The following is a 25,524-nucleotide window of genomic DNA, read 5'->3' on the forward strand; positions in this document are numbered from 1 at the left end:
GGAACCCTACGTAGTGGTGGAGGGTAATGAAGGATAATCATTTCTAATATCCACACAAATGTAAGCGCTTTACTGTTTTCTGACGATTTTAACCATTCTAAACCAACAACCGCTGGCTAGTGTAATGCTTTGAAATACTAGTATATAAAGGTATGGTAAAGTTAAATTAGCACGTGTCGTTAACTTTTCAGAAACATCAGTGTTTACACGTACACTTTTATTCTGGAAAGTTCCAGGCAGGTCACAGTGACGTCACTAGCGAGCGCTGGAAAGCGACAGCTGAGTGAAACAGAAAAAAAAAAAAAAAAGCAGAGTGAAACAGGCAATTTGAGTTAGTTTCTTCGGCGTCAAATTATCTCTAAAACACCTTAGTTATATATATATTCCCCCCCCCCTTTTATTCATTTTCCAATTTGTTAGTTTAGGCCCCTCTTCGGGCTTTAAATCAGCCGGTCCACCACAGAATTTAACGGGATTTTTTCGTCATTCTTTCACGTTTAAAAATACTTTTTTAAAAGAGCATCACTGGTTAGCTTCATTAGCTTAGCCTAGCTTAGCTTAGTTTAGCTTAGCCCGGCTGGCCGTAAGTCAGTTTTGCTCCGGGGATGCGCGGAGGGATATCAACCTTGCGTCAACGTTGTCCACCGCCGCCGGTGGTAATCATTAACGAAACCGGGGGTTACGAAGTACACTGTGACTGAACCCGGTGCGGAGCACAATATCCGGCACAGACGTTTCGAGACCAACGAGAGCCCCTTACGGTTGTGCGGAGCTATCGGCGGCTAGCCAGCCAAGCTGCTCGCTCGACTACCAGAAAGCTGCACGGCGCCAAATGGCCAGCGACACCGAAAACGGCTTCAGCTGCCGGGCAAACGGAGACAGCGCGCCGGGGCCGTTGTCCGACCCCGGGGACGGCGTTGGAGGCAGACCAAGCATGAAGACTCTCGCGCGGCTGTGTAGTAGGGACGAGGAGGAGCGGGCGGCGGCTCTGGAGGAGCTCAGCCGAGGGGTTCTGGTGTGTCTGGGTTTGGACCGGCCCGGTTCGACTCGGCTGGGGAAAGAGACGCTTTTGTATTTGCTCAGGCTTGCCCGCTCGTGTCCGTTGAGGGAAGTTCGAGCCCGGGCCAACGAGCTGCTGAGGGCCGCCCAGGTGAGTTCACCTTCCCGGGTAAAAATATAGGACCACAAAATGTCAACTAGTTGAGATTAAATTACAAAATGGTCTGAAAAGTATTAGTTTAATTTTAGTTTTGTTAAAATAATAATAATAAAAATACCTGTAGACATTTCAAACATTAATAAAATGGAAAAAAATGTTTAAATTTATGCCAATTTATTGTCATAAATGCATTGCTAACCACACAGAACATTTAATTTACCGTTTAATAAGAGTTTGGCACGTCAAATTACGATTTACTCGTGTTGAAATCAAATGTGGGGACTATTTTTGAACTACAGAACAATTAAAATATGTGACTGTTTAAATGTAAGGCATATGAGCATGTTTGCCATTTTACAGTGTTAGAAGACCAAACAACTATATCCATTTGATACAAAACGGGATCATTTTGACACTCTTATCATAACAAAAGGAGAAACATAACCAAAAATGAAGAGCACTTGACACTCCAGCTAAAAGTTTAGACTTTGACTTTTTTTTTTTTTTTCAACATAATGACCATCAGACTAATCAATGAAGTTTCCCAGATTAAAAATAAATTCTAAGGTCCATAGTTTCTGATGGTTTCATCAGACGTAAGGAGGTGATGCAAGACTCCTGAGGTGAGTGCCACGCCCCCTTTTGGTCACGCGTGCCACTGGCCACGCCCCCCTTTGGTCATTGCTCGCTCACTTCCCTGTGCAGCGAGGTTCACGCCCCCACCAACTCTAGATTATTTCTGACAAACAAGCTGCACTTTTCATTTATGTTACAAGAAGTAACACGGAAGGACTTTTCCGATGGAAATGTCGGTGAGTTTTTTTTCATTCATTTTTTTTTTTTTTAATTTATTTTGAACCATTTAAACGTTGTGTGCCAGCCCATCTGATAGGAAACATAACCAGTTTTTAAAAGCAAAACAAACAATATTCAATGCGTCATTTAATTTATTTAAATGTGTATTAACATTCTAAAGTCATTTTAAGATGGAAAAAAACGGTGAGGTGCATTGACAAGTGCTAGTAGCCTCCAAGAAAAGTATACAATTTTTCTCTTTTTGCTATGTTAAAAAAAAAGGTGTTATTACAATGTTTTTTTTTTTTTTTTTGCTTGATATGACTGAATAGAGAACCCACTCTGGGGCAAAAACATTCTCATTAGGGATTAGTTCCCTCTTGCTTTACATATCCGGTCAAAATATACAAATAGTAATACTTTAAATATAGTTAGAATTAGCTTTACCTAAGTCAAACACGAACTCACTTTTAGGACATGTTTGTGTCACTAAACTCCACATAAACAAGTCAATAGACTTGCCTGGACTTTAATACACGTTGTCTTAATTGACCCAAAACAAGACTGACTTTGGCATGACTCATTTTGATGCGTTAGCACTTTCACAATAACTCTTCCCCATCGTCTATGTTGTCGAGTCACTAATTCACCGCAATTTCCTAACTCTACATTTTTAACCTGGCAATTTTGCATCCCTTTCATCGACAGGAGCAAGGGATTGAAGTTCCTCGGGCGCTGGCTTCCGGTCCCAGTGCCTTTATTCCTGCTAAACAGGCAAGTTGTCTCCATTCTCGCTAAATTTGGGGAGTTTTTACACACTGTAAAATTGCGGTTGCGAGTGACTCATTTGAGGCTTGAAGAAATGTGTCAGCAAATGTCCGCCTTTCCCAAAAATTCCATGAACTGTTCTCATTTTAGGAAGTAACACCTGCTCTGGTTTTAGATATTGAAAGACGGGCCGGACCAGGACATCCTGATCGAGTCTTTCCTGTCGCTGGGCCGCGTGGACCATGTTACCATGGTGATGGCACTGCACCCCGCCTACCTCAGCTGCTTCCTGAGGACCCAGCATGCCTTGTTGGAGATGGACGGACCCCTGCCTCGACATTGGAGACACTACATCGCCATCATGGTGAGAAATGCTTCACCCTTAATTAGAGGTTGAAGGAATCTGACCCTCTAGCCAGACTGCTGGAATCGCGCCAGCCGAACCGCCGGACACGCGCTGGCGCAGCTCCAACGACCCGGGCCGCGAGATACCGACAATCCAGCCAGAAGGCCAAACTCCGCGTGTTCACCTTAGTCTTATCCCCTTGTACTGACTCCATTTTGAAAGGTTTAAAGAAGGCTCACTGAAAACAAGTTCACAATTTATTCAGGTCATCAGCGATCAAAATGACAAGGCGAAACAGAAATACTCAGACGGGGAGGCAAGGTCACCCTATTACACGACAGCAAAAGGTTCCAGAGAAAAAAATGACAACACTTAGTTAAACATTCGGTCTTTTGAAGGCTCTCGCTGGGCGGCCCGTGGTCAGGAAGTGGTCAGGGTGTGTTTAAGATTATTGTCTGTTTGTGGATTGGACAGGAGGATTCGGGAGTTACTGTTGTCAAGGCAACGAGGGTTGTGGATTTTGCCACCTCAGGGTCAAAGGGGCTCTTGGAGTCTTGTCAGACGTGTTATCAGTTGGCTATCGGGCGTTCTCCGGTGTTCCTTGTGTTGAGACAGGGCGTCCCGCCATTTGTTCTGGACTGTCTGGGAGAACTGATTGCGAGAGTTGGTGGTGCAGAAGTTGGCTTGTCAGCGTCAATCTTGCTCAGTAAGTTGCATGACGCACACGTTGGGCTTCCGTGATAAGAAGGCGTTGTTTTATGCCCTATAATCTTGGTGTTTTCCCTAAACTATGGTATAAGTGCTATTTATTGTATATTGGGTGTGTTAGAGTAATTCAAAAGGTCGATCGGTGAATTCGAGAAAAGATACCAATCTCTGATTGATTATATTAAGTGTGTTAGAGTAATGCAAACAGACGGTGCCCACAAGAAAAGGTTGCCTGGTACACCAGACTCAACGCTGTTCCAGCTATTGAGTCTGGCCACCATTCCCACGGATACAATTTCCAGGGCGGAGCAAGCCACAGCAAACAGACAGCGGAGTGGACCAATCAGCAATGGGCAGACGTGACGTTATTAACTGACGACGGAAGCACGAGGGACTTGCGCGCGGACGTAAACATACGAAGAGAGCGGAGTTAATTCAACATGGCTAGCGCGAGACAGACTATTGTCAATGACTCGTGTCGATGTGTTTTCGGTAACTTAAAACAGAATTTACCGCGGATTGGAACATGTTCTCGGTTATCCTGTTGACCATCTGTGTTGTGGAGACGACTTTCGACGCGCAAGAGTGACGTTGCTCGTGAAGAACACGTCACGCAAATAAACGAATCTGATTTGTCGATTGATTTTGTACCTGCTCGAAAAGGCCGTTAATGGGATGGTTCCCAGACTATTTCTCTCAGTGTTTGAAAAATACAGGGAGAATAGTTTGGCAGAGCCAGGCAAAAGAAAAGGTACTATCCCCTTCAGGGTGTGACCGTATTTCAGATGCAACGATTAATCGATTAACTCGAGTATTCGATTAGAAAAAAATATTCGAATTAAATTCTGTTGCTTCGATTATTTGTTTAATTAAAGTGGCGTTGTAATGGTTTATTTTGAAAGTGTTTGCATTTAGTTTGATTGATTAGGGAGGATACACTGCCCCCTGGTCTGCCTCTTTTCACATGGCTGAATCCAACTGCTCCCTGTTAAGACCAACGTAAGTTTTTGTTTGAGCTAATGTTTTTTAATGCATTCATAATTTAGTTTATAGCCATTTTTTGTGGGAATATGGGTCTGTACCATTTGTTAAGAGCATTGTAAAAAAAAAACTGCATTTTATAGAATTTAAGCTAGCAGACCTTTTCTATGTAAGTTAGCCAATTGTTCTTTTGTTGTACATAGATCAGCATTTAAAAATAAATATATACCGTTTGAGGCTCAGCTCAGGTATTTAAATTTTTCATGTTCCTTATCCGATTCCTCGATTATTCGAACTAACTAGTCCATCGATTAATCGACTACTAAAATATTCGATAGCTGCAGCCTTAGACAACATATCGAAAAAGTGATACTGTATATCACGATACTTTGTAGCCCAAAAGTTCGATATGATCCCACCTAGAATTGATATTTGTTTTTGAAAAGGTGTCACTGTTAAAAAGAAGAAAAAAGGAACAAAAGGTTGCTCCCAAAATCTTCTATAAGAATAGTGTCTGTCTACTTCAGTCCAATGGCACTGAAACCAGAGCGTTCACAGCCAGTCTTTCGTGGGTATTTACAGTTCACTTCCTATTTATTTGAGGACATTCTTGAGTCACTTCCTTTTCAGTAACACCAAATCAACAGGAAGTGACCTGTAAATGCCCAAAATCAGCAGGAAGTGACCCATAAATGACCTAAAAGAAAAAGGAAGTGACTGAAAATCAACATGAAATGACGTTAAATGCCCCAAAAACTAGCTGATTGCCTGGCATTGGCTGCCACAGACAGCCATAGACGTCCAATCCCTTGGAAGTGGGAGGGGTGACAGCGACTGAACATCAAATGACAAACAGATTGGATGTCTACTAATGATAAATTCATTCCAATTAACAGCAGAAGGATTAAAACAGCTTGTTTTTCCTTTTCTTTAGTTGTTTTGTACAATATCGCAGTGGTGGATGAAGTACTTGGGTAAAGTGTTGAGGTGGTTGCAGCTCAACGTTGCATTCGTAGAAAGAATTGACGGAGAATAAGTTGTCTTTTAGCCAAAACTTGGCGTGTTTAATTTCCATCGACATGCGGATACATCCTCTCTCATTGCTGTCTTCACAGGCAATCCCACAAATCAAAGTAATCAAAGTCAAACACAAAGAAGTAATAAAAGTAGCACTTTAGACAATTAAGTCCCATCCTGCCATCTTGTGGCGAAAAGATAATACGTCAATAATAACAAGCAATAGGAACATTATTTCAACATCAACTGAGGACACATTTATGAATACAAAACATTTCCTCCACCATTTCTCTCAACATAAAGATATAAGTATCTCAGGAAAAAAATTACTCAAGTACAAAAGTACTTGTAATAAATGTATTATCTCCCGATGCAAAAATGTAGTAGCGATCCTTCGTTTTTTGCGGTTAATGGGGACCAGATAAGATGATAATAATGATAAGAGAAGAACCGTGAAGTAGCGCCCCCCCCCAAAAAAAATATATACTATATACAAGTACATACAGTATATATATATATATATATATAATATTTGGTAGAGAAGAAAAAAATACATAAAAACCTGGCGTCCACATATGTGGATATCACATTTTGGGGCACGTGTTAATTTACTGTATATTTTATTAATGACCAAAAATTGTCACTTGCCCTATAAGGGGTTTAAAAGAAACATCAACCCAAGCACTCCTGATGCAATTCAACCGGTTTGTCCCCTCAGGCCGCTGCGCGCCATCACTGCTCCTACGTGGTTCAGCAGCACAGCGCCAGCTTCCTGCAGGCCGGAGGAGATGAAAGCTGGCTGAGCGGACTGCAGAACGCCCCCGCCAAACTGAGGAGCCTGAACGCCCTCAACAAGCTGTTGGCCCACAGACCTTGGCTCATAACACAGCTCCACATCCAGGTCTGTGTTTTGCCTTTAAATTTAAAAGATTTAAAGTTTGTAGAGCTTTGTTTTTCAAATCCATGAATATGTTCTGTCCTTCACAGGAGTTGGTGTACCCAGGCGCCGAGCTGCGCTGGTCGCTGGCCGAGCTGATCCACGCCGTCATCCTGATGGCTCACGCCCACGCACTCTCATCTTTCGTGTGGGGCTGCGGTCTCAACCCTGAGGCGGACCACGTTGGCGGCCACACCTTTCGGCCGCCTTCACCCGGACACCCCACCCGTAGTCCTCGCAGCCCCCACAGCCCCGCGTGTGAGGACGGACGGCAAGAGGTATGAATTTACTAGGGATTGATACAAATGACTGAAAACAGAAAGAGCAAAAAATAAATTGCATTTGGGGACTAGGCATGTCCCGGTATGAGATTCTGACTGAATGATAACAAAGAGCATACGACATGAGAAAAAAAAAGTCTTAAATAGCATTATTATGTGAATTAGAATCATATTTTGAAAGAATTCGACTATATACAACAATTTAGGAAAGCGCAGATGAGGAGAAATTAGTCTTTTAATCTGCCGGTTAGCCACGCCTACCATTATAGGGGTCTAGCGTCGCCAACAGGTGGATGACGTCAGCAGGAGACTGGGCTCATCGGTTTTACTATTCAGCCCATTGAGGGGGAATTATTCAGAACGAGGAAAACGCGACGGAGAGAGCCGCGAAATGTCATTGTTTCAGTCTCTCTACTCCAATATTTTTACAGGATATTCTTTTTATCCAAGTATTTTCCCCAATTGCTAAATAAATGGCATGGTCATGCAAATAACAGTCTTGTGCTAAATTGAATATGAAATAATAAAAATGCACTTATTCAGGACGACATGGCAAAATTACTCCATAATGGTCAAAACTGTCAACTTCACCTTTACTGCCACACCTCCCGAACGATATTTTGTGACACCTAAATCGGACGTATGTCATTTCCCTTCCCCGGCTTCGGAGAATGTAAACAAACCAAGGGGCGTGACAGCTAGCCGACATGCTAACTGGAACCGAGTGATGTTTCAAAGTCTTCAAAGCGGAAAATTACACATAATTATCCTGGATTATTCGACATGACGACTAGGTTGTCAATTGTCTTCGCGGATCAGCAAACCGCCCGGCGGAGAGCAATTTACTGTTCGTTCACCGGAGGAGGGCGGCTGCAGTTGTTGTGCAGCTAACGAGCAGCTAATGTGCACGATGAGAGCTTTTTACATGCCTATCAATGATCAAACGTAAGTAGTCCTTTATTTAAAGAAAGTTTGTAGTGTTTACTTTGTAATCGTTGTATTAATATTTGACATAATACAAAACAAGATTTTTCCTCACTCCCATGTAAGTCCAATAGTTCCGCAGTAGTAGGGCTTGGCCAATATCCACGGTGAATGGGAACCTTTTGAAACTCCAAAAAGGCGCACACGCCTCTCCCTCATAAAGCAAGATTTTTCTGCAGCCGTTTGGCTGGCGTGATGCGAAAAATAAGTTGAATCCCTAGTCCTCATACACAACAGTACAGCTGTTTAGTGAAGAGGACGCCTTCACCCGTACATGTCACAGCGCCCTCCTCCGCAATGCGAGACCGAAGCCGGAAGTCACTCATTTTCATGGTGCGGGATTAAAAAAACTAAATAAATATAGCGATCGCTTCCACACACATCCAAGCGGTCCATATCATTCAGGAGCATAAAATACCGCGTGTATTATGAAATAAACATGCTTTTTCGTGTCACATGCACTTTAAACCAAAATATCACGTTATTGCAATTACAGCTCCAAAATGTGTTACTTTTAGATATCTTGGTTTTAAAAAAAAAAAAGCAATCCATTGAACTGGATTTTTATTTTTCAAAACACATTAACAATTTGGCACATATGTATTTTGTTAAAATTTTAAAAATTAGAAAATATTCTAAATTAAAATAAATGCAGTCCTTTTGGTGAGCCTAAACCCACAGCCACAGCTCAACATTATTACTATCAGAAAAAAAAAAGTTATTTTCCATAAAAAGCATGTGTGTATCACTCGTATCATGTTTACATGATGGACTCCAGTTCTTCACACTATTCTGTGGTAAACTTTAGGCCTTTTAACTGAAAACCGAAAATGAAATTTGAGCTATTTTCGGCCGAATTTTCGGTCACAGCTGTAGTATTTTAATTTAGTGTTGCACCGACAACCATTTTTTTTGGGTCCGACACCGATACCTGGCTGTGCAGTATCGGCCGATACGATACCATTCCGATACCACTCTGTTTGCAAAAAATATATATGAATATACTGTATATGTATGTATAAGGGATGCAACGATACAGTCAAGTCACCGTTCGGTACGATTTTCGATACAATTCAATACATTTAATGCTCTGAAACAAAATACAACAGTTTATTTTTTTTGCTAACAAGCAAATATAACAATGCCATCATATAAACAAGCATTTTAGTGCATAATATTTATGTGCTAACTTCTTACTGAGCTGAAGAAAATTTTGATAAAAGTGCTGAGAACAATCTTTACTGTTTGTAATGTGAGGTGTGGCATACTGTTGATTGCTGCAGCTCTCTTAGCACCTATATTTACCACATGAGCAAAACATCCTTTTCGTGGTCCCGAGTCCATCACGTACTGAATTAACAGTATTTGCAGCATTATCTGTAGTCACTGGTATGGATTGATTTGGCCAGCTTAACTTCCATTCAGTCATGGCAGTTTTTAATTCATCAATGTAGTATTTGGGCTACACGTCACTCTGGGCTCACGCAGCTAACGGCATTGGCATCTAACGTAGTACATCTAGGTTGCTATATAATGATATCTAGTGTGTGCACGCAAGAGCTGGCATGGGATGTAATGTAGCACATCTAGGTTGCTATTTGATGACATCTAGTGTGTACGCGTGAGTGTTTTCCTGGAAATAAGAAAGTTGGCATACGTCACAGAAGTCGCTTCTGCTCATTACTGCACAACACCAGCATATGACAATCGACTTTTATAAACAGGACGAGTTTGAACTATGGCGCTCTTAATTTGCCACTCATCATGAAACTGTGAGTTTGCTTAATGTCACACGGTCTTAACCTTTCTTATCCCAACATTGTCTCAACAGCAGACGCTAGTAAACATTTGCTAACAGATTGTAAATGCCATGTTTGAATGGGCAGCGTAACATCGCGGATTTGCGTTTTTGTGAACACATTTATTACTGAAGGTGAATGTGTTCATTTCATTTGGTAAATTAGAGACAAAATCATGTCATGTCATTTCATGCATAGGGATTTGGGAATTTAGCTCACTTAGGGACGACAGTACAGTTGCGTTCAAGTGATGCCAGTAGATGGTATCGGCGCCCTAAATGTTGGTACTCGTTGATACCGATACCACCAATTCGGGCCGGATCGGCACCCCCTGCCGATACTGGTATCGGTATCGGTGCAACTTTATTTTTATTGTCCTCAAAAGTAGTTTAGTTTATTCCAAATGGGCTGATTATTGAAATTCTGTTGCAGGTGGACGGCGCTGTGGAAGTGGAGGTGCTGATGAAGAGGATGGTGGAGCTGCAGGAGCAGCAAGAAGAAGAATGTACACAAGAGGAGATGGTCACGCGCTTTGAGAGGGAGCGCAGCGAAAGCATCCCTACTGGTACTTCCTCGCCTTCTGTTACACATGAACAAATACAAATGAAGCCAAGTAGCGGATCGAGAATTGACCCCTGTGGGACTCCACGTAAAATTTGTCTCATTTTACATTTGCGCTTTGGCCGTAGCGGTGGTACGAGGGGCGCCCCCGGAGAGGCTCCTTCACTTGATGGAGGATCCGAACTTCAGATACGAAGACTTTGCACCCAGAGGAGAGCAGGCTCCGCCCACCATGAGAGCCCAGGTGGTGGCCTGTTATTTTTTAATCTAGATGACATCCAATGTGGTTTTTCGCTTGACGTGGCATCGTTGTTGTACGCAGGACTACTCGTGGGAGGACCACGGCTACTCGCTGGTCAACAGACTGCTGCCAGATATGGGGCAACTACTGGACGAGAAATTCCAGGTACCTTCTTCTCACCCCACCCAACCTTAAAATGTTTACTGAAAATATTGTTTGTTGTGTGGTCATAATAAAATGGGGCTGATTTTGTGTTTTGAGGTGGTGAGCAACCTGACCTATCACAGGATGGCTATGCACGAGGGCGTTGACACCCACACGCTGAGGAAAGCCTTGTGGAACTACATTCATTGTCTTTATGGAATAAGGTTGTTCATTTTTTTATGAATTTCAACCTGTTTTGTTGTACAGCTTAGACAAGCAGAATGCAAAGTCTCGATTCCTTTTAGTGTTGGAACAGTTGCCTGCCTTTAGAGGGTTTAAATTTAAATTTTGGCAAGAAAGTCGATGCATGATTGACCTTTTACGGGGCACACAAAATGATGTGGTGACACGAATGTGTCCCCCGGGCTGCCAGTTTGACACCTCTGGTTCGGGGAGACAGGAAAAAAAACATGGGGAATACAGCCATACAAAAACATGATTGAATATACAGTGGTACCTCAACATACTATCGCTTCGACACGTGATCTTTTCGACATCCGACATAAAATTTGACTCGCCATTTGTTTCTACATCCGATGACATGCTCGAAATACGACGACATGACAGCACTGCAGACGGACGCACGGCTGATTTTCTTCTGAGACAAGTCAACACAGGTTTCAAAAAGGTTGGTACAAGTTGTGAAACAAGGAAAAAGGTAACGCTTACCATGAAAATGAAGATGCAAATTATAGAAAAATATGAGCGTGGGGTGCGCATCTGTGATCTGGCTCAACAATACATCTCCATGGTCCTCCTCTGACCACCGTTCGCCAATCTTACTTAAGTCGACAATTATTTTTGTGGTGAAATCGCCAGCTTCGTCAGTTTTTTAATCATTTATTTCAGAATTTACCCAACACAAATTGCAGACTGTCCGCCGCAGTTGACAGTGTTCTCAAGAAACATTGAAAGCAAAAGTAAACTCAATTGCACCGCTCCCGCTCTCTGTCACGTCATTCATTTTCAGGTACAGAAAAAAAAATTCTGCCACATTAGAACCCGATTCGTTACATTATTAGAGGAATTATTTTTATTATTCCGATTTTTATTCAGAATTTATTTGTTTTGCTATGTGTAATTGCCATTTGTAATAGTACAAGCACTATTTCTTAAGGATTTAGTGTAGGTTTTAGGGCTGAAGAACGAATAAATGGAATCATAATGTATTCTTATGGGAAAATCCTGCTCGACATACGACCATTTCGAATTACAAACAAGGTCCTGGAACGAATTAACTTATGTGGAGGTACCACTGTATATGCATATGATACTTGCAGAGGTGGACAGAGCAGCCAAACACTTTACTCAAGTGTAGCATTACTTCCAAGTAATATTACAAAAGTAAAAGTAGTCAACCAAAAAAATTTACGCGAGTATAAGTAAAAAAAGTATTTGTTGAAAAGAATACTGGTACTCATTGAGTAACATTGTGAGTAACTGCTTACAATGTCAAGATTTTTTAAAAATGTTTTTTTCTCAGCACAACTTAATCTACAGTATATGAACTGTTATTATTATTATACTGTATTATAATATAGTGGTACCCAATCTTTTTTGCACCACAGACTGGTGTGATGTGGGCCTTTTTTCACGGACCAGCAATGTGTGGTAGAAAATTACAGTAAATATGAAATAACACGACGGGGCTTAAAACGAACATTAAGTACAGGAAACATTTAACTCACTGTATGCTGAATCAACCTATTTTTTAACAGTGGCTTCTCTTAAAACCTGACGGGAAATATTCTTGGTCACAGGCATAATAATGTTCTTCACCGATCGTGTAAAGTTTCTGGGCTTTAGCAATATGCCATGAGGTATCATACTCTCGGTGCATTCGCTTTTGTTGCCTCATTTGCTGGCTTTTAGCCACATATTATGCAGAATGGTCTGGCTCAGCAAGTAGCCTTTTCCCTGTTTAAAAAAAAAAAAAAGCTGTCTAAAGACGTCGTCGCCCGCAGTACACAGCAAACAGCAGCTAACGTTACTGTTTACATTGACTGACACTGAGATTTGCAAACACCCCAGTAATGGCGGCCAACCACTAGAGGGAGAATCTTCTCGGATTAGTCAAGAGGCACAGGCCAGATTGCCGTCGTTAATTTCTCGGTCCGGTAGCGGATCGGTACTGATCCCTGGCCCGGTGGTTGAGAATCCCTGCCTGAGCCAATTGCATGACCGTATTATGTCAAAAAGATGACACAAAAATCATCAAACGCAGACCAGAACACTATGACTATGAACCCTTACCCATCCAAAGAGCATGAGTGCCCAGTCTAGTGGAATAAAAACCTTGTTCTCTCTGAATGGTGTAATGGAAGTCAGGCGCTTAATTTTGTAACAGCTCATTCGGGGAACTGGTAGTGTAGCCCAAAGTAGCGGAGTAAGAGTAGTGTTTCTTCTTCACAAATCTACTGAAGTGAAAGTATAAAGTGTTGTGTGGTAAAACTAAGACCTAAACCAGCGTATGGAGGGATCAACCTGTCGCGTTTCACGGCACAGATACGACGACTACGACTACGGTAGCGTCAACGTCCTGCTGGAGCGATCCTTGAAGGTTTTTGTCAAAACGATGGCCTGCCATCCCGAGCAGACCACCGCGCGCATCTATCACGCTTTCTGGAGGCACTTCAGGCACTCGGAGAAGGTACACTCGCACAACTGTTTTTCTTCTGACTTGTATGAAGTTAGCATACCATAGCGGGACGCAACAAGCATGTTTGTTTTTCAGGTCCACGCCAACCTCATCGTGTTGGAGGCTCGCCTGCAGGCGGCGCTGTTGTACACGCTGCGAGCCATCACCCACTATATGAGATGACCACCCAATAATACCTGAATGTTTGCGGATACTGAGCCAGCTGTGTTATTCTTCTTCAAAATGTTCTTTCTCCTCGCAGCCAATGCTTGTATTTTACATATCTTGTATTTCAGTGTTAATCATGTCCCAGCGACATGCCTAGATTCATATTTAAAGTTTTTTTTTTTTTTTTTTTTTTGCACCAAAAGTCCATTTCGAGTTGGCAGAGTCTCCAGTTGAGTCTCCCGTTCTGAATGTTTTTGTTTTTGGACAGCCTTTGTTGATGGCGCTCTTCGTCAAACACGACTACTTTACGCTCACTCCACCTCTCGTGTCCTTAAACACACTTTGCGGACTGAGATTAAAAGAAAATGACCCAAAAATACCCTTGTATTTTTTTATTCAATAAAGTGGCTTGACACCAAATGAAAAGTGCTTGCTGTAATAGTTGAACGGCCGCTAGAGGGAGACAAAGTCCAAGAAACGAGTCGGAATTTTCAACTGCTTTTAATCCACTTCCAATCAAGCAATAAATGCTTTTATCGTGTCGTCAGCAGCCCTCAGAGCCCATCATTGCTCATTCCTCAAATGTTGCGCAAAAACTGAATGCTAGTGGCGCCATCTCCCCTCAGGCTGGTGTGCGTGAGTGCGTGCGCGCTCCAGGGTGGGCTGGACCGCTACTTGGTCGTCTTCCGGTCCAGCACGTCCAAAAGTTAGGCAGCAAGTGGACACCCGGCTTCAAACACGACAGCGTCCACTGGTAAGTCCATAAATTTGCCATTTCTGTCTTTTGAATTATTTTAAATTCATTCCAAATGCTTGTTTTAGATTTTCGGGAAACCTCATGAAGCCCTTGCATAACAGTCCAAATGAGAATTTGCTGTTTCCTGTCTTGTTTGGTGGACTGCAATTTTTTTGTTAATTGTTTTACCTTTGATTGAAGTCAAGTATTATGTTGATAGGACGTTTCCAAACATGCAGTCATGTTCTAAATCTATGGGAAAGATTATTAAATTTAGTTTTATTAAGTTTAGAATTCAAGTATTAACTCATTGACTCCATTGGCGGTGATCATTCGCTGCCAGCCCCTCCCAGTTGAAATGAATCTATCGCCGTCAATTGGCGGTGAAAACATGACAAAATTAAGTTTATGTATAAAAACTATTTAAAAGTAAAGAAAATGTGAATATTCGGTTCATTTTATTTGTTAGAATATAGAATTGTGTCAAAGATATACCAAAAAGGAAAACGGTAAATAAATAATATAGTTAAATTTTTTTTAAAAAAAATCCCTTTTTGATTGTATATTATTATTCCATATTTATTTTTTTAAATCTATTTTTCCAGTCACATAATCATAAATATGCTTGTTTTTTTTCAAAATATTTTCAAAAAATATATTGTTTTTTAAATTTTAATATATTTATTTTTTTTTGTTTTTGTTTTTGAATAAACAAAAAATGAATGTGTTATTTGGTACAATATGCATGTGTATTTTTTATTTAAAAAAACGAAACATTTCAATAAATTCTTTAATATTTTCGATTTGAAAAATGTATTACTTCATATAGAATTGTATTAAATATAAAGGAAAACGGCAAATAAGACTAAATTTTTTAAAAATTGCTAAAACAGTAAAATTTCATTTTCATTTAATATTTTTTAAGTTTTTTAAAAAGGAAATAAGGGGCAAAGTTTTTTCATGCGTTTAATCTTAAATTCCAAAAATCTCTAATTTTAAATTGACTTGAGTGTTTTGTTTAAAAATAAATATTGTGAATATATAAACTAAAGAAAAATGAAGTATTTAATTTGACAACGCATTTGTAATTTTTATCTAAAAACCAAAAATTTGAAAATATTTTATAAATATTTCAGTTTTACTAAATATTTTAAATGTAAAAAAAATATTTCCTTAATATATATATATATATATATATATATATATATATATATATAATATATAATTGTCTTAAATACACAAAAAAGGAAAGCTTTAAGACTAATAATTTTTTTTTTTTTTTAACATATTTTGTTAAAGTTAAACGGTGAAAAAGCCTTTTTATATTTTTGATTTATTATTTTGTATTTTTTTTTAAAAACAATATGGGGCAGTTTTTTCACTCTTCATCATAAATGCTATATAAAAAGAGGAAAATATGTGTTTTTTAAAATTACATATTCTTTATTTTCTACTGAATTGTAGTGTTTTGTTTAAAACATAACATTGTGAATATATAAACAATAGAAAATTTTATTTTATTTGATACAATATGCATCTATTTTCATTTTTTAAAAACGTCAGAAATTTTTAAGTTTTGGAAAATATTTTTGATGAATTGCAATACTAATCAGTGAACAGTCGCTTCTCAAAATAGTAATTGTTTGCAACCCTAATGGCCAAAAAGGAGCTGTTTATATTCCCAAAATGTGTGTTTACGCATATCAGTGAGTCACTTCAGAATGCTGACAAGAAGACAAAAAAGGAAGTTGAAAAGAAGTGAGAACACCCACCCTCAATTTGTATTGAAAGTTGAAAGGTGAAGCAGGGATGGGTCGCTTCTGAATCACTTCTGTCGGAATTCAACTCCCCCGCAGGAAGCCCTCCGAGACGGCGCGCGTCGCTCTCTTGGAATTTTTCCATCGCGGAAAGGAATTACTGTTTTTGCTCATCCCGGTGTTTCCTGGGAAATCAGGTGGATGTCACACCTGTGCAAGGGGGAGAGGGTATTTGTCTGCCGGTTTCCGTGGCAACCAGCTGTCGGAATGTTAAAGCAAGGGGGGGAGTGTGACGACACGGTGCGGAAACGCGGCTTTTCCTTTCCACCTCCCTTCCTCCCCCTTGACCGTGTACCTTCTGTGCGAATGTGTAAGACTTCCCATTGTCCTATCATCCTGCACAGCCGCTTTCGGCATCCTGTGGGGGCTTCCTGGGAATGTGCCCGTGTGGCCAGGCACCACAAAGCGAGGTTCAAAAAGAGGAAATGCACAGCAGAAGAAGAACTTGCTGTGCGAAAGTATACGACGACTTGGTAGTGTTCTTAAGAATTGGCTTTGTCTGTTTTGAGAATTCCCCAGTGAAAGCAGCTTATCTGCACAGTTGTCCATGCAGGAAAAGGGTGTGTCGCTCTGATTTGCTTCTTTGGCAAGCATGGTTGAGCAGAGCAAGCACACGAGCTGATGTTTCGTAATACTCTAGTAAGATGATGACGAAATAGTCGCACTGTACCAAAAATGGTATGGTGTTGTAACCATGGACATCGCCTGACATAGTTCCTGGGGCATTTGCCCCAGTATTGATCTGCAGTGCCCCAGTATAAATTTCACCCGCTAAAAAAAAACCCTTTGGAGTTTTAAGTCTACATGGCATAATCTAAAGAATGTGCCTATTTAATATGATTCATAGACTTCATAATGTATTGACAGGGCGTGGGGCCGATTCAAACGTAAAACAGTCTGGATTCTTTGTTTGAAGCAACAACAACAACAACAACAAAACAAGCAGTGAGCATTTATTTTATGTAAATATTGCGAACTATGATGCTAGTCAGTAAGAAAATTAGCGGCCGCCTAAGGTAAACAAAGCTTTTTCCATTGAAAATTCTTGTGAATAAATGCTTAAGTCCCTGAATTCTTTTTATATATATATATGGATGTAAAACGGTCTCAATTCTTGGTTAAAAGCAAATAAACGTGCAGTTAGCATTTATTTTGTGTAAATATTACGAACTATGATGCTAGTCAGTAAGCAAATTAGCGGCTGCCATATGTAAACAAAGAGCTTTTTCCGTTGAAAATTCTTGTGAATAAATGCTTAAATCCCTGAATTCTTGATAGATATGGACGTAAAACAGTCTGGATTCTTGGTTTGAAGCAGCAACAACAACAACAACAAAAAAACAAGCAGTGAGCATTTATTTTATGTAAATATTGCGAACTATGATGCTAGTCAGTAAGAAAATTAGCGGCCGCCTAATGTAAACAAAGCTTTTTCCATGGAAAATTCTTGTGAATAAATGCTTAAGTCCCTGAATTCTTTATATATATATATATGTATGGATGTAAAACAGTCTCAATTCTTGGTTAAAAGCAAATAAACGTGCAGTTAGCATTTATTTTGTGTAAATATTACGAACTATGATGCTAGTCAGTAAGCAAATTAGCGGCTGCCATATGTAAACGAGCTTTTTCCGTTGAAAATTCTTGTGAATAAATGCTTAAATCCCTGAATTCTTGATAGATATGGACGTAAAACAGTCTGGATTCTTGGTTTAAAGCAAAAAAAAAAAAAAAAGCAGTTAGCATTTATTTTATGTAAATATTGCGAACCATGATGCTAGTCAGTAAGAAAATTAGCGGCTGCCTGATGTCAACAAAGTTTTTTCCATTGAAAATTCTTGTCAATAAATGCTTAAGTCCCTGAATTCTTCATATATATGGACATAAAACAGTCTTAATTCTTGGTTAAAAGCAAATAAACGTGCAGTTAGCATTTATTTCGTGTAAATATTACGAACTATGATGCTAGTCAGTAGGCAAATTAGCGGCTGCCAAATGCAAACAAAGAGCTTTTTCCCTTGAAAATTCTTGTAAATAAATGCTTAAATCCCTGAATTCTTGATAGATATGGACGTAAAACAGTCTGGATTTTTGGCTTAAAGCAAAAAAAAACAAAAAACAAGCAGTTAGCATTTATTTTATGTAAATATTACGAACTATGATGCTCGTCAGTAAGAAAATTAGCGGCCGTCTAATGTACGTAAACAAAGCTTTTTCCATTGAACGTTCTTGTGAATAAATGCTTAAGTCCCTGAATTCTTCATAGATATGGACGTTAAACAGTCTTGATTCTTGGTTAAAAGCAAAAAAAAAAAAAAAAAAAAAAAAAAAGTGCAGTTAGCATTTATTTTACGTAAATAGTGTGAACTATGATGCTAGTTGGTAAGCAAATTAGCGGACGTCATATCACAAAGAGCTTTTTCCGCTGAAAATTCTTGTGAATAAATGCTTAAATCCCTGAATTCCTTATAGATATGGACGTAAAACAGTCTCGATTGTTGGTTAAAAGCAAAAAAAAAAAAACACGTGCAGGTCGGATTTATTTTACGTAAATATGTCGAAGTACGATGCTAGTCTGTCAGTCAGTAGCCACGTTTACATGGAGCCAAATATTCCAATTACAATCGGTTTAGATGTTCAAACCGAATAAATGTGTTCCATATAAACACCTCATTCGGAATGAACAGGCCCAAACCGAATGGAATTTCATTCCGTTTCACAGGGGTGGAATATTCCTTTTCCCAAACCGATTAGAAGTAAAATTATATCATGTAAACAGGGAAGCGGAATGGTGTCTGGTTGCGTTCTTTCTGCACATGCTCCGTACTGACATGGTGACGTCACTTGGTGACTTAAGTAACGTCACTTGCAACATGGCTTCCAAGCACAGCGCACCTAATTGGAGTCCGGCGGAAAGATTGTATTTAATTCAAACTTTAAAAGAATTGAATATAATTGCTCGCTTAGACGGGCGTAAAACGAGGAACAGTGAACTATTTAAAAAGTTCACGAGAGGTTACACGAAGCCGGAATAGACCGGAGCGTTGACCAGATTAGAAACCGGTGGAAAACGCTGAAAACCGGCTACTACAAGGCAAAAGAGCAAAACAGCAGAAGCGGATACGACCCCACAAACACAACAAGTGGGTTAAAGTTAAAACAGCAGCACTCTGACGATCGATCTCCATGTTTTGCAACGTGACGCTTTGTTTTGATAAATCTGCGCATGTCAGACGGCAGTTGTCAAACGTCCTTTCGGAATAAAGGCAGACACATGTAAACGCTGGATCGGAATAGATGAAGTGACATGTAAACAGCTGATCTGAAATTTCCATTCGGAATGATTTGAATCGGTATGAATAAAAGTCAGCATGTAAACGTGGCTAGTGTGGCGGCCGCCATATGTAAACAGAGCTTTTCCGTTGAAAATTCTTATGAATAAATGCTTAAATCCCTGAATTCTTGATAGATATGGACATAAGACAGTCTCGATTCTTGGTTAAAAGCAAAAACAAAACGGTCAGTTAGCATTTGTTTTACGTAAATATGTCGAATGTGCTGCTTGTCTGTTAGTCACTGTGGCGCCTCCCTTAGTACAACAAAGAGCTTTTTGCGTTGACAATTTTTGTGAATAAATGCTTCAATCCCTGAATTCTTTATAGATATGGACGTAAAACTGTCTCGACTCATGGTTAAAAGAAAAAAACGGGCAGTTTGCAGTTATTTTACGTAAATATTGCGAGGTATAATGCCATTGCGAAGTAAAATCCCAGTGATTTTTTTCAAATCAAAAGTTTCAAAATGCAGGCTTGGTGCGAAAAATATAATAATTAACCTGAATCCTCGAACAAATCACTCCTGAGACAATCCTTCCTGTTTGTATGCAGTACGGCTTTCGTACTTTTTCAACCTAAATCCGGTGTTAGATCGCCTGTGGCCGAAAAGTGTCATTGCATGTAATTGTCTTTCCTATATATGATTTTAAAATTAAGAGTTTTCCGGTAAAATATTGTCTTGTAATGTTGTAAAGCAATAAAATAACAAAAATGATATTTTTATATTGGGTCAAAATTATTTTTCGAACAGATCATGTGACTAGCACCTTAGACAGTCATTTGATTTGCTTTGCCAAAACCACTCGAAGAGGCAAAATGGATATGTGTAATTTTTTCAAACCTAAGCTCTCAAAAGCGACAACAACTACTGAGCAAGAAACAAGGATTCAAACTGTGGACCATGAAACGCCAACGAGCACTGCCAAAATGGTGAGCGGAGTTTCAATTTGCCCCACCAAAGACGCTAATTGTACAACAGCGGTGCCTTGCCAGTGTAGTTACCCCAGTCAAAAATTGTATCCCCTGGCCGCGGGAGCGCACACACACATTATTATTATTTTTTTTCTTATTATGAATTATGTCGACTTATACAATTAATTGAAGCTAGAAAAGAACCACAGTTATATATTTTGGACAACAATCTTATTATACTGGAGAAACTCCATACAGGACTTTAATTACAGTCATAACAGTTATCGGTCATCCTACACGTAAAGTAAAACTTTTTTTTTTTTTTTTTTTTACATTCAGTACGCATGTTACGTTATACGACAGAAGAATGTTTTAAAACCTCGTAGGTAACTACATCACCAAAACAGGGAAATCAAGCAAATCTGTGCGGCGTAGTGGCTCCCCCCAGGGGATACAATTTTTGACAGGGGTAACTACATTGGCACGACACTAGCGGGCTTATCGTTTTCAATGGATGACGATCTTCGCGAAAAGTATAGCTTTCCTAAGCAGCCTGATTTAGAATTCCCCTCAAGAATGATGAGAAACAAAAAACCGCTCATTTTCAACTTAATATTATAAATATTCGTGTTAATTCGTGTCAAGTTAATTTTATTGCAAGAAAATAGTTCTGATGTGTTGTGAAGTCATATTGCGGGATAAAAGCATTGCTACACAGAAGAGTAGCCTATTTCAATGATCCAACGATAAAGTGTATCACAAAAGTGAGTACACCCCTCGCATTTCTGCAGATATTTACCTATACAGTATCTTTTGATGGGACAACACTGACAAAATGACACTTTGACACAATGAAAAGTAGTCTGTGTGCAGCTTATACTGGACTGTCTCAGAAAATTAGAATACACAATATTCTAATTTTTTGAGACAGTCCTGTGTATATATACAGGACTGGAAATTAGAATACACAATATTCTAATTTCCTGACTGTCTCAGGAAATTAGAATATTGTGTATTCTAATTTCCTGAGACAGTCCTGTATATATACACAGGACTGTCTCAGGAAATTAGAATATTGTGTATTCTAATTTCCTGAGACAGTCCTGTATATATACACAGGACTGTCTCAAAAAATTAGAATATTGTGTATTCTAATTTTCTGAGACAGTCCAGTATAATAGAGTTCATTTATTTTCCCCTCAAAATAACTCAAAATATAGCAATTAATATCTAAACCCCTGGCAACAAAAGTGAGTACACCCCAAATAAACTATACGTACATCCCTAAATATCCAAATTGAGTACTGCTCGTCATTTTCCCTCCAAAATGTCATGTGACTCGTTACAGGAGTACTGTCAGCATTGCTGCAGAGTTTGAAGAGGTGGGGGGTCAGCCTGTTAGTGCTGAGACCATACGCCGCACTCGACATCAAATTGGTGTGCATGGGTGTCACCCCAGGAGGAAGCCTCTTCTGAAGACGGTATACGAGATAGCCTGCCTGTCTCATCAAACCATAGGACATGGTTCCAGTAATCCATGTGCTTTGTTGACATTTGTCTTCAGCAAACTGTTTGCCGGCTTTCTAGTTCTGCATTGTGTTCATTTAGGCGTGTTAAGAAAAAAGAACGTATTCTGTTCCGCTCTAATGCATGATGGGAAGTTGGGCAACCATGACTGTCAATAGTGGCTTCAAATGGTATATAGTATGTTCTGCGTGGTGTTCAGTTAGGCGTGTTAAGAAAAAGATCGTCTCTTGCTCCGCCTAAATGCATGATGGGAAGTTGGGCAACCATGACTATTAGTAGCGGCTGCCAAAGCTTAAGCCAATAAAAGGCGTGGTCCAATGAACGCCTGTGTCCACTCGCATTTCTCTGCCATTTCGCTCTCAATGTGATAAAACGCCGTCATCGTAAACTATTTGAGGCAACGCATGAACGGGTCATTCCGTGCAAGCGTAAATTGCGTCAAATATTTTAACGTGATTCAGTTAAAAAATTAATTACTGCCCGTCAACGCGATGAATTTGACAGCCTTAATCGTGATATTTTGCATCCCAAAAAGGCCTTACAGAGAGAGGCCTGTAATCAATGTCAACATGGGTAAACCTCAACCATGAGAGACAGAATGTGAAAAAAAAAAACAGAAAATCACACTGTTTGATTTTTAAAGAATTTATTTGCAAATCATGGTGGAAAATAAGTATTTGGTCAATACCAAAAGTTCGTCTCAATACTTTGTTATGTACCCTTTGTTGGCAATAACGGTTGCCAAACGTTTTCTGTAAGCCTTCACAAGCTTTTCACACACTGTTGCTGGTATTTTGGCCCATTCCTCCATGCAGATCTCCTCTAGAGCAGTGATGTTTTGGGGCTGTCGTTGGGCAACACGGACTTTCAACTCCCTCCACAGATTTTCTATGGGGTTGAGATCTGGAGACTGGCTAGGCCTCCACTAGTCATTCACTAGGTCCCCCCGTGTGGTTCTTGGATTTCTGCTCACCGTTCATGTCATCATTTTGACACCACGGGGTGAGATCTTGCATGGAGCCCCAGATCGAGGGAGATTATCAGCGGTCTTGCATGTCTTCCGTTTTCTAATAATTGCTCCCACAATTGATTTCTTTACACCAAGTGTTTTACCTATTGCAGATTCAGTCTTCTCAGCCTGGTGCAGGTCTACAATTTTGTCTTTGGTGTCCTTCGACAGCTCTTTGGTCTTGGCCATACTGGAGTTTGGAGTGTGACTGACTGAAGTTGTGGACAGGTGTCTTTTATACCGATAATGAGTTAACAGGTGCCATTAATACAGGTAACGAGTGGAGCCTTGTTAGACCTCGTTAGAAGAAGTTAGACCTCTTTGACAGCCAGAAATCTTGCTTGTTTGTAGGTGACCAAATACTTATTTTTCACTCTAATTTGGAAATAAATTCTTTAAAAATCAAACAATGTGATTTTCTGTTGGTTTTTTTTCCCGACATTCTGTCTCTTATGGTTGAGGTTTACCCATGTTGACAATTACAGGCCTCTCTAATCTTTTGAAGTAGGAGAACTTGCACAATTGGTGGTTGACTAAATACATATTTGCCCCACTGTATATATGCTCATGGCTAGAATAGTGATGTCATTTTAAAAAGGTGTCTACGTTGCCACCAAAATCTTTGACCTTAACCCCTTAATGCCTGCAACATGAAGCAGTTGTCAGAGAATCCCAAAACTTAAAAAATAAGGTCCTGATTGTTTTTTTTTTTCAAATTTGTAGAAAAAGAAAAATCAAAATGAATATGTGTAATAAGCGCTCTAATATCTATAACCCTAGCTAAATCCAGATTTTTTTCTCTCATGGAACCTGCAGATGCATGTGTTGACTTGCATCCATCTTTTTTTTTTTTTAATTTCAAAATTCTAAATTAGTCTCAAAATAATGTAATTCTGAGTGTATCAAATGTGATTCACTAGGCTAGAAATGGTTAATAGTGTCTCAATTAACCCAATGGTTGCCATTGACGACGCTCGATGCACAATCCATTAAGATTGGGAAGAGCGAATGAACGTTCGTTCATTCGAAACCAGAGCATTCACAGTCTCGCTTTCCGATCTTCGGGGCATTTACAGGTCACTTTCTGTTAATTTTAGCACATTTACAGGTCACCTCCTGTAGAGTTTGAGTCACTGCCTATTCATTTGGGAGCTTCCTGGGTCACTTCCTGTTCTGTAACCCAAAATCAACAGGAAGTGACCCATAAAATGTCCCAAAATCAACCAGAAGCCTCAAATGGCGCAGAATTACCTCATTGCCTGGCTTTGGATGCCACTGACGGCCACAGAAGTGAGAGGGGCCCGTTTGAAATGGGAAAAGTTCATTCGCTGCTACCCTCCCAGTTCAAATGGATTGGACAGTGATAAACTTACAGCAGAAGGATGAAGCTTGCTAAATGTTGTTTTTCCTGTTCATCAGTTATTTTGAAGAATATCCTAGAATGATTTCCTAACTAATGTATCAATTATCGTTGTATCACCATATCGTTAGATCATCGTAATCGTGAGCTTTGTATCACAAACCGTATCATGAGATACCAAAGGGCTCCCATCCCTAGTGATATTTCCCCATTCCTGTCCAGACAAAGTAGAGCAGCAGAGGTGAAGAAGTTAATGAGCATGAGCAGAGGTGAATTGAGTATCAACAAGAGATGTCCCAATTTTGATTTTGACTACTGATGGCTGAAAAATAAAAAGAAGTCACTTTTTTTTTTTTTTTACAGAAACTTGTATTTTGGTTTGATTATACAGTGGGGCAAATAAGTATTTAGTCAACCACCAATTGTGCAAGTTCTCCTACTTGAAAAGATTAGAGAGGCCTGTAATTGTCAACATGGGTAAACCTCAACCATGAGAGACAGAATGTGGAAAAAAAAAACAGAAAATCACATTGTTTGATTTTTAAAGAATTTATTTCCAAATTAGAGTGGAAAATAAAGTATTTGGTCACCTACAAACAAGCAAGATTTCTGGCTGTCAAAGAGGTCTAACTTCTTCTAACGGGGTTCTCACGAGGTCTAACGAAGCTCCACTCGTTACCTGTATTAATGGCACCTGTTTTAACTCATTATCGGTATAAAAGACACCTGTCCACAACTTCAGTCAGTCACACTCCAAACTCCACTATGGCCAAGACCAAAGAGCTGTCGAAGGACACCAGAGACAAAATTGTAGACCTGCACCAGGCTGGGAAGACTGAATCTGCAATAGGTAAAACGCTTGGTGTAAAGAAATCAACTGTGGGAGCAATTATTAGAAAATGGAAGACATACAAGACCACTGATAATCTCCCTCGATCTGGTGCTCCATGCAAGATCTCACCCCGTGGCGTCAAAATGATAACAAGAACGGTGAGCAAATATCCCAGAACCACACGGGGGGACCTAGTGAATGACCTACAGAGAGCTGGGACCACAGTAACAAAGGCTACTGTCAGTAACACAATGCGCCGCCAAGGACTCAAATCCTGCACTGCCAGACGTGTCCCCCTGCTGAAGAAAGTACACGTCCAGGCCCGTCTGCGGTTCGCTAGAGAGCATTTGGATGATCCAGAAGAGGACTAGGAGAATGTGTTATGGTCAGATGAAACCAAAATAAAACT

General features: G+C 39.9%; 2 protein-coding genes across 6 annotated transcripts in view; both read left to right on the forward strand.

Annotated features, from left to right (window-relative positions):
• Positions 1-304: 304 nt before the first annotated feature.
• On the forward strand, positions 305-13,779 carry sesn2 (sestrin 2). 2 transcript variants are annotated; one of them, XM_057827270.1, is made up of 11 exons: positions 305-1,150; positions 2,663-2,728; positions 2,898-3,086; positions 6,493-6,675; positions 6,762-6,989; positions 10,208-10,340; positions 10,465-10,580; positions 10,659-10,742; positions 10,839-10,945; positions 13,287-13,431; positions 13,516-13,779. In XM_057827270.1, the coding sequence occupies exons 1-11, from the start codon at positions 833-835 to the stop codon at positions 13,600-13,602; spliced, it is 1,656 nt and encodes a 551-aa protein (XP_057683253.1). In that variant the 5' UTR covers positions 305-832; the 3' UTR covers positions 13,603-13,779. The 2 variants fall into 2 exon arrangements, with proteins under 2 accessions (XP_057683253.1, XP_057683255.1); XM_057827272.1 differs by lacking the exon at positions 305-1,150 and adding an exon at positions 1,907-1,971.
• Positions 13,780-13,936: 157 nt separating this feature from the next.
• The window catches only part of yrk (Yes-related kinase), a 76,656-nt gene continuing 65,068 nt past the window's right edge, over positions 13,937-25,524 (forward strand). For 2 of the 4 annotated variants that reach the window (XM_057827264.1, XM_057827265.1), the window contains exon 1: positions 13,937-14,341. In XM_057827264.1, coding sequence (XP_057683247.1) covers positions 14,115-14,341 — 227 coding nt within the window. In that variant the 5' untranslated portion in view covers positions 13,937-14,114. The remainder of the gene's footprint in view (positions 14,342-25,524) is intronic. The other 2 variants (XM_057827267.1, XM_057827269.1) reach the window with 2 other exon arrangements.

Source organism: Corythoichthys intestinalis, chromosome 22, assembly GCF_030265065.1.
Source record: "Corythoichthys intestinalis isolate RoL2023-P3 chromosome 22, ASM3026506v1, whole genome shotgun sequence".
NCBI lineage: Eukaryota > Metazoa > Chordata > Actinopteri > Syngnathiformes > Syngnathidae > Corythoichthys > Corythoichthys intestinalis.